General features: G+C 37.1%; 1 protein-coding gene across 7 annotated transcripts in view; it reads left to right on the top strand.

Annotated features, from left to right (window-relative positions):
• PCGF5 (polycomb group ring finger 5) overlaps window positions 1–13905 on the top strand; it is a 67833-nt gene that overhangs the window by 41625 nt on the left and 12303 nt on the right. For all 7 annotated transcript variants that reach the window (XM_030030775.2, XM_041127374.1, XM_030030774.2 and 4 more), the window contains 3 exons: window positions 8113–8209; window positions 12804–12859; window positions 12982–13041. In XM_030030775.2, the coding sequence (XP_029886635.1) occupies window positions 8113–8209; window positions 12804–12859; window positions 12982–13041 (213 nt within the window). The remainder of the gene's footprint in view (window positions 1–8112; window positions 8210–12803; window positions 12860–12981; window positions 13042–13905) is intronic.

Here is a 13905-nt window from a genome sequence, read left to right as displayed (position 1 = left end):
CTTTACTGCAGCAAAATTTCCCACCCGCAGACAAGCAAGCTGAGCTACTTTCATACTCCTTTTCCTGCCAAAGCTGCAGACAATGGCATATAGCAGGTCTTAAAGGTTAGCAGATCTGTCTCATTTTCCAATAGAAGATTTCAACCCAGAAAGTCTTTCCTGATCACCACATACTTAAATTATCGCTACTTTTTAACAGTAGGGAATCCAGTCTGACTGTGTCTGGTAGTTGTAATTAACAGTGGAGTAGTCTCACATGTATAGTTTCTGAGAAGGATGGTTAAGTATATTAAAGTTTTCTGTCCTGTTTTTATGCAGACAGTTTCCCTAAAAGTAAGTGCTTCTAAGGCAGGTTTAAGATAGCTAATTAAATACTAATTAATAGATACTAATTAAATACTTCATTAAACATACCAAATGACTTGTTACATCTCTGTGAGATGGGCTTGATGTTCCACTAGCTGTGTGTATCCTGTGCCCCTCCTTTGCTTACTGGATCAAAGTGTGATTAACTTTGAGAGAGGAGATCCTTGGAAGACTTCAAAGGATGAGTTCTGACAAAGAATTTGTCCCGCAATTAACTAATTAAACTTTCTCTTGTAAAATATTTTGTTTAAAAAATGCAATATGAAGTTTTATTTAGGTACCTTGTTAATTAGCATTTTAAAAATAACCTAGGAAGTCTTCTCATTGAACAATAAGTGTGTAGATATGCATAAGATATGTACTTTTTTTTGTTTGCGTAAGATGACATACAGCACAGTCCTGACACTTGTATCTGTATTTTTCAGCTGATTACAGAGATCTGAAAGAATGCATGAACCAGATACCTCTGTATTGGAAAATGTAGCATTGTGTAGTAAGTTATGGTTGCCAGCCAATTAGCATATGTCACACAAGTACTTTTATCAGCTGTAGTAAATCATCTTATGTGCATTTAACTTTTATTGTGGCTCATCTGAAGTGTCGTAGTACAACCATGAAATTCAGGTCCTCATTTCACTGTCATGTGTAGCACATACCTCAAAATTCTGCAAACTGTGTACATTTTGGTTAAGCTGTTTTCTTGTGCCTGTTTGCTGCCACACTGTGACCTACAGTAAAGCAAGTGAAACCACGTCATTTTGTTAATTTGTACCGGAAGCATTAAAGGTTTTTGGTTTGTGGTTTTGTTTGTTTTTTTCGTTATTATTATTTTTTCCCCCATAGGTGGTGAATTAAATATATCTGTAATTTAATTGTGTTTAAAGATTCCCTTTTTCCCTACCCTTTTCACCCAATACTTAGCCTGTATCCTGTTCTCTGAAACTTCAAAGTGATAGGCTTTTGTTCAGTGTTTTACATTGAGAATAACAGAGGATGATTATACCTATCATATCTAAAAATACTGGTTGATGATCCTACTCGTACTAGGAGTATCACGTATCAGTTCATTATTCTTGAGTGCTAGAATTTATGTGTATTTTATACTTTTACATTGTTATCGGTAAATCACATTTAGTTTTGACAGGCAAATCGTCATAGCATCATGAGAAAAAGCAAAAGTTGTTTTAGATTACTACACTATTGGTTTACAATTTTAAGGGGTGTTCCATGGTATAAGATGACCTCGTGATTTGAGCTGGCTGCACAAAGACCTGATCCAGATCTGTATGTTTGTTGGAGTAGGGAATACACCCATATAGGACTGGCTTAAGATTCTTGGTTCCTTGTGATGTTTTGTCTGTACATATTCTACTCAGAGACCTCTCTTACACTGGATATTAAGCCCTTCGCTAATCATTAGTCCCTTTCTTGGACCACACATGGCTTCCAAGGGTGCCATCTCTCAAAAAAAGGTATAAAGAGAGCATATGAATATATTCAGTCTGAAGAATTTAGTTCCTTTCCAAAGATTGGTTTCTATTATAAATATTTCTTCAAGTTATGTTATTGTGGATTTTAGCAGGCTTTATGTTTAGCAGTGTTTAGTATTTGGGAGGTTTTGGGGAGTCAGTCATCTGACTTTAAATAAGTATGTTAGTTATCTGCCCTGTGGCATAGAGTTCTTCTGAACAGTAATAATTTCAAATTTCTTCTAGGTGTAAATGAAAGCCATGGCTCAGATAGGCCCTATTTGTCTTTGGTTTGGAAAACAAACAAAAAGCCTAGCAAAGCCAAGTTTAAAATATATTTATAAGATAAATGAGTGAGTCCTTTTCAAAGCAGTCAGATCAGTGTCATCTCATCACAGACTTTGAGAACTTCTCTGACATGAATGGAGCAGAGATCCGAAGAGCAAGTGAAGGGAATTAAGTTCTCTTCTAAGAATTTCAGACATAGCTTTCTTAAAACACAGAGAAATGCTTTCTGAAGGAGGCTGGTACTAGTTGCTTACGGAAAAAAAGAAACCATTCTGGTATTGATACGAAGCCACTGGTAATCCTTTTGAAGAATTTTTGTGCTAATCCTCTTAGAGTCTCCATTGCTAAAAATTTCCCAAATAAGAGAAGGTTAGGGGTTAGGCTTATCAGTTCCAGAATGAATATTGACCAATGCCAATTACATTTGTACCATGTTTTCAATTTTTTTATTCTTTATCAATCATTTAAAACTGGTGTCAGGTTAGACAGACTGACTCCATAGATATGCTGCAGTTTCTACTAGACAGGAGGCTTACAAAAAACCCCAAATATACCAACACCTTCCTGTATTATAGGAGTTAGCAGAAGAGGAACTCCATCTCACTTGCAGTTCTCCATTGAAAAAAGCGTTATCCCTAAGCTCAGTTTCTATGAAGTCAAGTCAGAAGAGGTCTACAGTAAACCAAACCCTTATGTTACTTACCTCAGCAACTTTCAGCTGAATTTCCATATGGCCATTATTCACAACTGTGTTAGACTTCACAATTTCATAATCATACTAGCTTCTCAGCCTTTTTTCCTCCACACTCTTTAAAATGAGGTTCTTCAACTAATGGAATTTCTGAGATAGCAGATGATTCTTAACCTTGTGGTTCTCATCAGTATTGTCATCATCCACTGCTAATCTGTATGCTTTCTCATGACAGAAGTACTGTATCATCTCCACCTTCAGCACAATACAGGTACCAGGATTATGAGATATCAGGTGCTGCAGTTGAAGAGCTCAGTTGACAGTAGCATATTTCACAGCTTCCTTGAGAAGCTTGGGCAGAATATGGTTATTTTCATTCTCATTGAAGTCATCCAAGTGCTTATTCTAGGACTTGTTTCAGACTTTAATTATATTTGCCATCGGATTTAATAGGTTAATCCTATTTAGTCCTTTGGTTTACTTCACGCAGACCTAATTTCTCTACATTTGATTGCTTTGATGCTCTCTACTTCCATAATATAGAAGAATCATGCCCCAAAAATGTCCTGATTTTTTTTGATAAATAGGAAGAAGACATCTCCTCTGTTAATGAATGGGAAAGATATGATTTTCAACAATGTTAACTACTTGCATTCATGGCAATATTTTCTTTTCTAAATGTGGTGAGTTGACCCTGGCTGGACACCAGGTGCCCACCAAAGCCGCTCTATCACCCCTCACCTCAGCTGGACAGGGGAGAGAAATATAACAAAGGGCTCGTGGATCAAGATAAGGACAGGGAGAGATCACTCACCAGTTACCGTCACGGGCAAAACAGACTCGACGAGAGGAAAATTAATTCAATTTATTATCAATCCAATCAGGGTAGGGTAATGAGAAATAAAACCAAAACTTAAAACACCTTCTCCACATCCCTCCCTTCTTCCCAGGCGCAGCTTCACTCCCAAATTATCTACCTACCCTCCCCAAGCAGAGCAGGGGGACGGGGAATGGGGGTTACGGTCAGTTCATCACATGTTGTCTCTGTCACTTCATCCTCCTCAGGGGCAGGACTCCTCACACTCTTCCCCTGCTCCAGCGTGGGGTCCCTCCCATGGGAGACAGTCCTTCACAAACTTCTCCAACGTGGGTCCTTCTCATGGGCTGCAGTTCTTCACAAACTGCTCCAGCGTGGGTCCCTTCCACAGGGTACAGTCCTTTAGGAGCACACTGCTCCAGTGTGGGTCCCCTGCAGGGACACAAGTCCTGCCAGAAAACCTGCTCCAGCGTGGGATCCTCTCTCCATGGATCTGCAGGTCCTGCCAGGAGCCTACTGCAGCGTGGGCTTCCCACAGGGTCACAGTTTCCTTTGGGCATCCACCTGCTCCGGCATGGGTCCTCCATGGGCTGCAGGTGGAGATCTGCTCCACCGTGGACCTCCCTGGGCTGCAGGGGGACAGCCTGCCTCACCATGGTCTTCCCCACGGGCTGCAGGGGAATCTCTGCTCCGGCGCCTGGAGCACCTCCTCCCCCTCCTTCTTCACTGACATGGGGGTCTGCAGGGTTGTTTCTTTTACGTGTTCTCACTCCTCTCTCTGGCTGCTGTTTCTGTTGCACAGCAACTTTAAACATTAATTTAACATAAATATCACATATTTATCCCAGAGGTGCTACCACCATTGCTGATGGGTTCACCCTTGGCCAGCAACGGGTCCATCTTAGAGCCAGGTGACGTTGGCTCTGTTGGACGTAGGAGAAGCTTCCAGCAGCTTTTCACAGAAGCCACCCCCGTAATCGCCCCGCTACCAAAACCTTGCCATGCAAACCCAATACACTAGACTGTCTTCTTTCTAAAAAATTCTGGGTTGCTTAAATAAATAATTTTAAATGCAGTTTAGCCACTATGTCTGCATGTGGTCTTCTGTTTGAAACATTTTCATTTTTTACAGTGATTACAATAGGTATTACAATCAATTAAAGAGCCTTCTCCATCATGGTTTTGTGCCACGTTGTCTTCTGGTTTGATTTTCCTGTCATGTGTTTAGAGTAGGACCTTTTTATGATTGGCTCATTTTTCACTTCTCAAGAGCAAGATAAATGAATGGCATGATACCAGGATGGCCTATTTCAGAAAGAAAAGCTCACTTCATCCTAGCTTTCTCTTGAACACTGTATCAGAATTTCGTATTAATTAGTGTTATTGGCTGTTGTTTTTTTTCAATTTTAATGACATGGCATGCTCGTGATTTAGCCGGAGCCATTTTTTTTGGACAATCTTCAGGACTACTGGTAGTATCAGAAAAGTAAAGGTACAGTAATTAGAGTTTGAAGATAAGTGAGAACATTTTTGGAGAATATTACATTATGTTGTTTGGCCAGCTAATCAAATTCTGTCTGTGCACTTTAATGGCATTGGTGGCTGCTTGCAAGTAATTCAGGTCTGGGCACCTGTAGGATTTCTATTTGTTCCTTAGTACATGTTTTTACAGACCATTATGTCTGTTCAAAAAGTGAAACTTTGGGAAAGTGATGCTGCTTCTTCATCTGTGACTCTGAGACCCACTTGTGACACTTCCTGACCTCAGGGGACCAAGCATGCACCCTGTTATCTAGCTACAGGTGAGAGGGCTTTTTATTTATTACATGTTACTGTACAACACCCTTCCTCTCCAGGTCTGTGTGCCTTAAATGAGGGTACACTCTGTTACTTTTGAAGGTGCTGGAAGTTGTGCTTAGAATCAGGATCAGATTCATGACACCTTTTGGTGAGCAATATCGTGTTCTTATCTATATACTCTTACAAAACTTAAACCATTTTAAGGTAAAGCACAAAAAAAAATTAACTGTGATATCTACAGCAAACAACACGGTTGAAAATGCATATAATAGATGTAGGCAAAGAAATGAAAAAAATCCCACATCTATTTAATCTTGGCATAGCTAGTTGAAATCAGAAAGCTCCAACCTTTATCCAGGTAGTGCATTAATTTAAGAAAAGAGAATGGTGACTGATATTCTTGGAGAGGTGTTTTTTGTATATATTTTACTGTCTCTGCCTCTTCCCTATTCTATCATTGTGTGTATGTGGCTGGGTTTTGATTAGTAAAGGAACTGAACTATGCCTTCAGTTGCTCCCTGTGCATCTTTGTATTTCAGGTGGGTGACAGAAGGAAAGATAGTTCACATAGTTAGGGAAGCTGGGATGGCTGAGAAGCTACTGATCAGCTAAAGAATTCCACCTTGTGATGTTTGCTCCTGAGCTGAACATGCGCAGGCACTACATCTTAAGAAAAACTTTGAGCCGAGAATCTTCATATCTTTTCAATTTCAAGGATAACTTCTGTTATTTTCAGTCCTAGAGGAGATTCTCCATCATACTACTGAGGAGAGATTATAGAAATCTTAACTACATATATTTTAACAGTTATTCAGAGTTGTGTTTTAATTTAAGTGTGTTCTTAAATGCTCTGTTGGGCTGGCATGACGGCTTCTTTCTGGGTGGTGAAATTCTTTGTATTCTGTAAGTGTAGTAGCAAAATGTTTAGTTTTAGGAGTTGTTTTAGTTACAAAAAGTACATAGAAAAGTGAAGAAAGGTTGTAGGTAGAGAACATTACATTTGCTGCTCTGTACTTGACTTCTTACCCTGTGGAAGTCTTAGGGAATGCATGTGCAAAAATCAATTAAGTCTAGTAGTTTTAACAAATTATAAAAGATCTGTGATACAAGAAGAGTTCTGTGATTACCAGTTCTTGCATCTGTATGCCAGCACTAAATACCTCACAACTTGTGGTTAAGCAAAAGTTAACTCGTATCCTGAGGGCTGAACGGTGCTCTCATAGCATCAGTGCTCCCGGCTGCTTTGGAGTCCCAATGTGCAGAGGACAGCACTGCGCCCCACTTCCCGGGCTTGTCTGGCAGGACTCGTGGGCTTCCTGAGCTTGTGTTACCAGATCACGGGAAATGTGCCCTGCATCCAGCACTGCCGGAGCCGTTTAGCCTGGGGAGAGCGCCAAGAGCCAGCCAGAGCGCTCTGAAGTCTGTCCGTCGGACTTAAAGGGGAAAGTTCATTGCAATTTCAACCAAAGCTACGAAGTTAATGTAAGTTAGTGTTTTAAAGCAGTCGGAAGAAACACCTACATGGAGGTTTCGTGTGTGTGCACTGTCAGCTTCAGCTGATTTGTAGTTAAGTCTTCTGAGCATACTAAGGCAAAGATAAATGCGGGCTTTGCTTGTTAGGTGACATTTGTTAAAGGAATTTCAAGATTCCTTAAAGAGTGTCATATAATTAGGATTTACCAGCTTGTTTAGAGGTACTCTTAGTTCTTTAGGTAATTGATGAAAGAAATTACAGTGTTTCAGCAGAAAGCATATTGCAATTGCAGCAGTCCATTTATTTTTTCAGTCCATTTACTGATGAATTTGCAGTTCTCATTTCAGTTTAGGTGAAGTGATAATAAACAGAGGATAGAGTTTATCTCCATCCGGAATGTTGTAATGCAGTAATAATAGCAGGCATATTTGTTCTCATCAGCTTGGCTTCCATTTTCTTATTAATGGCAGTAAAATCTACAGTCTGCAATTAATCATTTGGAAGCAACAGCAGCGTAGCACCTTCTTTAGTTTAATTTCAGTTTATTGGATTTTAAATTCATGTTGTTGTTTTGGGTTTGTTTATACTTGCCATGGTCATGATCCTGATTTTTCATTATAAGATTCAAGTATTAAATGTTTACTGTAAGTTCTGTCATAGCTTTTCAAGGTGCTGTGTCAAAAGGGAAGCATAGCCACTTTGAACCTGTGTACAATTTCTGTGAACTTTTCTCTTACAATAAGTATTTACAACACTATTTTCAGCTGCCAGCAACACTGCTAGAAAGAAAATAATGTGCATAAGTCATTTTCAAATCATCTGAAGCAATGATTGTCTCTGCTGGGCTAGAGCTCCTCAGCATGTGCTTTCTCAGAACCTGCTCTTTACTTGTGCTACGTGGTATGGGGTTTGCATTTTATGATGCTGGGAGAATTCTAAGTAGTAAAAATATTCCATACTTTAAAGCAGCGCTTGTCTAACCTGTGCTGCTGAACTCAGTGTCTTGGCAGAGCAGAACTAGCTATGGCTTTGAGGAGCAAGAAGTGGATAAGATACATTGTAATTATTTGCTTTAAAATAATAGTCTTTTCTCTTTGATGCATGAAGTAGTTAGCTGGCATCATTAGGTCATGTTCAAGCAATATTATTTAGATCTTACTCTAAGTTGTTTTTTTTCTTTTTTTCTTTTTTTTTTTTTTCCCCTCAGTTTGTAAGACTTGTATTGTTCAACACTTTGAAGACAGCAATGACTGCCCCAGGTGTGGCAACCAAGTGCATGAGACCAATCCACTAGAAATGTTAAGGTAAGATGACCTTGCACAACATTTGCTGAAATAGAAGAACAAAAAATTTAAAAAATCTTAATATCTTTATCTTGAAAGGGAATTAATTGTTTTGCTTATTTGTATAATACATATATATCAACTGTTCTTGGCCATAGATTCTGTCAATTTCTAATCTCACAGTAAATTGTAAATTGAGTTTTTTCAGATATAATAAAAGGAGGAAAGATAAGGGAAACACACAGAAAGACTGCGTTTATTGTACAAATTAAAATAAATATTTTAATTCCTGTATTAAATAAATGAACCAGATACCTTTTATTCTTTACATGAAATTAAATTCTAAAATTTCTTTTTTCAAATGATTTAGAGTATTCCAAACTGCATGCAACTTCTTTTCTTCTTAGAGCAATGTAGAAAATGAATCATGCAAATAACTGAGTGTTTTCCAGGGCGTAGATCTGCCAATCTGAATTGAAATCTGCTGTCAGATTAATTAAAAGACACTCACGAAAGAAAGTTTTGACACTAAAAATACCCTTTCTTGAGAGTTTGCATTTTTTATATCACAATAACTCATCTTTTTTTAAATGATTATTTTTCTTGAAATTCTGGATTCTCTTTTAGTGACGTTATGTTGAAACAAAGGTGATAGCCATCCTACAAGTATAGTACAGAGAAATCAAGAAATGTCATCATAAGTGGAAGAACTTCATGTTTTCCTGAAATGATTAATCCACTCCCTGCCCTCACTCGCAACACTCCCTCACCCCTCAACCCCCCAATATTACTAGTTTGTAATACTGTTGAGAACTTACGAAGAAATACTCTTACATCAATGTTAAAATAAATATTTACCTCTGGAATTTACTAGGGATGGTATTATTTCCTAATATCATTGTGTTTGCTACAATTTGTCATGTTTTGCTTTGATTTTTGACTGATATGTGTGTGCATAGTAATTCCCATGCTTCCATTATATACCAAGAGGATAGGCGAGAGAGATTAAATTCAGGATAGGCGAGAGAGATTAAATTCAGCAACTCTAAAGGGTGTTATTAGCTGAAGCCTTTATCATCTGAATGGTTTTTGGAAGTGTAGGGCTAAAAGGGTTTATGTAGGTATTTACCATAAGTATTTTTCTGATCTCCTGTCAGTGTCTGAGGCGCTGTCAGCCATAAGAGAAGATGCTATACAGAGTGCATAAGGCTACTAATAAGCTGAAAACAAAAGCATTTTAGAGATATTTCTTTTATTCTGACAGGCCCATTTCATAGGAGCTGAAAAATGCATTTTCTGAAACATCTAGTAAATGTTTAGTAAATGAATACTCTGCTTTAAGCAGGAAATGATAGAAGGGTGAGAAAAGTTGAGACCCTAAGCCAAAAATGTGGGAAGAGCTATTTTCTCTGCAATTATTTCCTGAAACTCCTTTTAGAGTCATTGGGTTTATTTGGCAACAAACTGCATATAGCTAGCAGTTTGCTGGTTGTATTTTATGAAACAGTTTTAAACGTTTGTTAAACTAATAAGCAGAAGAGCACGAGCAGTGTAATGGAATTATCTTTTTGGGATGTTTCCTGCATAACTTAATACATGTTTTATACTCTGACTGTAGAGACCAGCCCCATCATTGCTCAAGAATGCAGTCATTTTCTGAGAAATGGCGTTGAACGCTCTAGATAGTATTTTTTAACTGAGATCTTTCAGATAAACCTTATAAACTACTTTATAAACTGAATTCTGAATACCTTCATAACTATGTGAGTTTTTTAAATGTATCTTTTAGTTGGCAGCACTTAGGGTCTGTTGAAACTATAAGCCTAAGTCTGAACTTCAACACTGAGCTCTAAAATGAAAATCTAGGAAGAGTGTTAAATTCTAGAATTCCCTTTCCTGATCTAGCAGAATTCTGCATCATCACTATTCAATAGGGTCTGCATTGGTTATACCATGAAGGCAGGCTTCTTTTTTTCTTGGTAGCATGCTGCTTTGGATGCAAGTTTTCCTGAGTGATAGTCTTTGTTTGCTTCACTTCAGATAATTAGCAGTTATCAGAGAGTAGCTTTGATCTTATAAGTCATTCAATATTATAGAAGAGGTGAAAAAAGAAACTATGCAAAGCTGACATAAATGCTTGGTTCTTCTTTCTATACGTTCTGGTTTGGAGGTTGGAAGATGTGGGGGTGGAAAGAGGTGCGTCTAAAATATTAATGTTCTTGTTTCAGCGTTAACAGGAAGTATCATATTAATTGACTGAGACCAACTTTATGTCAAGTAGTTTCATTTTGGAATGGGTTTGATGCAAGTCACAGAAATACAAATCTTTGTTAGAGTGCTCATAGGCATGGAGAATAGGAACACTGTAAGATGCATCTGAAATTGAGAATCTTTTTATAATTTCCTGGTTTTTTCCCCTATAGTTTAAGTTTAGTTTCCCTATACTTAAAGATCAGATAAGTGTTATTTTTTTCTGCATTTTTAAAGTATTGGTTAGTATTTACGCTTCATAAGGATGAAATAGCTCTTTTTGTTTAGTTTCTGAAAGAAAATAAAGGAATTGACTAGAGTATGAAGCCAGTTCTTGCTGCTAGCATCGTAAATTTGCTAAGTATGCTGGTTTTCTTGCTATGTTAGCATTACCAGTGACATTTGTTTTGGGCCATTGAAGACAAATTAGAAAGTGCTAAGTGGGAATTTTCAAAAATAAATGTAGAAAAAACAGCATGTATTATACCATCCTGAGGAATGGTTAGTGGGATTTTGAATTAAGGTAGTGATGTTCTCTTTTGAAGTCCTTATTTCTTTTCTCTTAATATGTTATGAAGATTGGAGCTTTCTTACAGTGTGAAACGGATTCCATTTCCAAGACAGGTTCCCAAGCTCCCGGTGCTCTGCTGTGGGAACTTCGCAGAAAGCAGTACCATCTAGTTGCATTAGATATTGATAGGAGAGGCTAGAAGAGATAACATACCATTTGGAAAGGTAGACCTGTATTGTCATCTATCAGAAGCTAAGTGCTCAGACATGCCATGATTTTGGTTTCCTTCTTATTTGTGAGAAAGTACTCTCTATGCTGCTTTGTTTTAGGGGAGGTCTGTTTCACTTGCTGGAGATTTTTTTTTTTTTTTTTGTCCTTATAAGAAGAAGCAATTAAAAAATGGATCATGGTTGTAGCTTAAACATGAATATTCTTATGGTATGACTGCCTCCATGAACTGACTGGTAACACAGGGAACTAGTCTCAGAACAAGATGATTAGGTAATAGGTCTAATTGTAAACTTTCCATTACAAATACAAATTCTGTAAAGAAGAGAACCTGGAATGCTCATATATTTATTTTAAGAAGATAATTGTTATCTATTAAAATGGCTTTTAGGCATTTCTCAAAAATAAAATCGTTCCATCTTCTTCCTACTTTGCCGCTGCTAGTGAACAAAAGATAGAGAACAGTCATGTTTTGTAACAGGCCTATAGCTTATTATTAATAACATGTACACATACATGTATGTATATTTGTAAATATATATGTATAAAGAGAGATATATATCATTACTGAGATGAAGAATTAAGGCAATTAAAAATATGCCAAAGGCAATTATTGTATTGTAGCTTCTGACTGAATGTCAAGGTACTTAATTTCTCTGGCCGTATTACTTAGTACTTTGTTTTGCCATGGGTTTTTGTTTAGGCTGTGGACAGTGGGAGTTACTGTTCACAAGAGCAGCTGTCGAGGGCAGAGGAGAGAAAGGGAAAGGAAACAGAATGAGACAGAAAAACGAAGGATAAGTGAGACAGGGAGAGAGGAAGTGGAACTAGAAAGTGGATGATAAATTAAATGGATAGGAGAGTAGGTAAAATTCAGAGAAAAGGGAAGAAAAACATTTTAGCTTCAGCAACAAAGGTAAATGCACTGTGTCCTCTGGAAGGGACTGTAATAACTATTTCTGGCATGAATATCAGGATATCAGAGGACATGCCTGTGCTGCATACTGTCGTCTGGTAGACAAACTCAAGGCAGATTTAAATAGTTTAAATGAATTATGTTGGGTACCGAGAACTGTCTAGCCAGAGCAGCATGGGTGCTCTGTGGTCTTCTTTATCCTGCAAAGACTGGTTTGTCTGTGTTGTAATGAGTACGGAATAGTCTGTTCAGTTTTTCGTAACAGTCTTATTAACAAAGCACTTGAACACTTAATATGATAATGGAGTTTATAATTTTCGTGCTTACTACTCATGATCTGGACCTTAAAATTGGATACTGCTTTTCCAGTTTGTTCCTTTTAGTCATACAATTATTTGCATGTAACACAAATTAAAACAATGAAAATTTGAGAGTATAATGGTTTTTCTCTTTTGCTTCATTTTTGTCTTTATACATTAAAAAATAAATTCCTTGGTTATTTTAAAAGGAAATCCATTCAAGAGGTGGTTGAGATAAGCTTTAATGCATGTTGTCTCTCAAGCTAAAATTAACTGGTTATTGCAGGATGTATTATTTGCCAGAAGTATTCAATTAATTTTATTATTCAAAAGTTTTTGTTATTTAAAGGCTAAAAATATTTAAAATGCTAGTTTCTACTTAATCTGAAATGTATTTTTTCCCTTTGAAAGGCTGGACAACACCTTAGAGGAAATTATATTTAAGCTGGTGCCTGGACTTCGAGAACGTAAGTTTCTCATTTGGTTTTGGGTACCTGTTTGGGCTGATGGAGGGAATATGGCTGTTTCTAATGATATACCTGTAGTATTGATTTAAAAATTCACGTTACTGTTCTTTGATGTTAACTAGAGGAACTGCAGCGAGAGATCGAATTTTGGAAGAAAAACAAACCTCAAGAAAATGGACAAGGTGATGATTTTTTTTCTTCTCACCTATATGTTAAGTAACATTGCTCATTAAGCCCTGTTTCTTCAAACACTTATGCATGTACGTTGTTCTTACTGAATTCAAAGATACTACAGAAACTCATAACAAATCTATGTAAATGTAGTCTGGGCCTTCATGTACTGCTGCTTATCTATTAACCAGTTGTTTTACAAACACTAACTGTTTTACAATTATTTTTATTTGCATTTCCCTAAGCTCTCACTTTCAACACTCATGCGATTTTCCACTTGAATTCTTAATTTTCTTAATACAGCAAGATGCAGAACTACTTGAGTTTTTTGCAGATTATTTTCTGTTACTGAATTTGACCAGCTGTTAAGTAGGAGGTTGTCAAGAATTAGTTATGACAAGTAGTAAAACAGTTTTCTACACATGCTAAACAATTGTTTTATATAGATTCCAAAATGCTTTTTCTTTTTTTCTTTCTTTTTTTTCTTTTGTAGTTGACCCATGAACTTTGAGAGCTCAGTATTAGGTGCTAAGTGAGGACTACATCCAACTGTTTTTATGCCCTTTTAATTTGACATCAAGGTTTTGATACCATAGCCTATTTGATTTGGGCATTTTTAAGAATTGTTTGAAATCTCTGCTAGGCTAAAGAAATAGCTATTTTTAGTAAAGGATCACTGTCAAGTAAATGTCTTGCAATACTCTTCTGCACTCAATTGTTCATAATATCTTCTTTTCAACTTCATAACATTTCATTTCCTTTCTCACTAGTTTTGTTGATTTGCATTTGGCATCAATTATAAGGGACAAGGGTCTTTTCTCTATTAGATAATTAAATGAAGAACTGCAGGACAGTTTAGATGAAATTATATTAGT

Source organism: Aquila chrysaetos, chromosome 11, assembly GCF_900496995.4.
Source record: "Aquila chrysaetos chrysaetos chromosome 11, bAquChr1.4, whole genome shotgun sequence".
Lineage (NCBI taxonomy): Eukaryota > Metazoa > Chordata > Aves > Accipitriformes > Accipitridae > Aquila > Aquila chrysaetos.
Note: the sequence above shows the minus strand (reverse complement) of the source record. Positions and strands in the feature narration are given on the sequence as shown.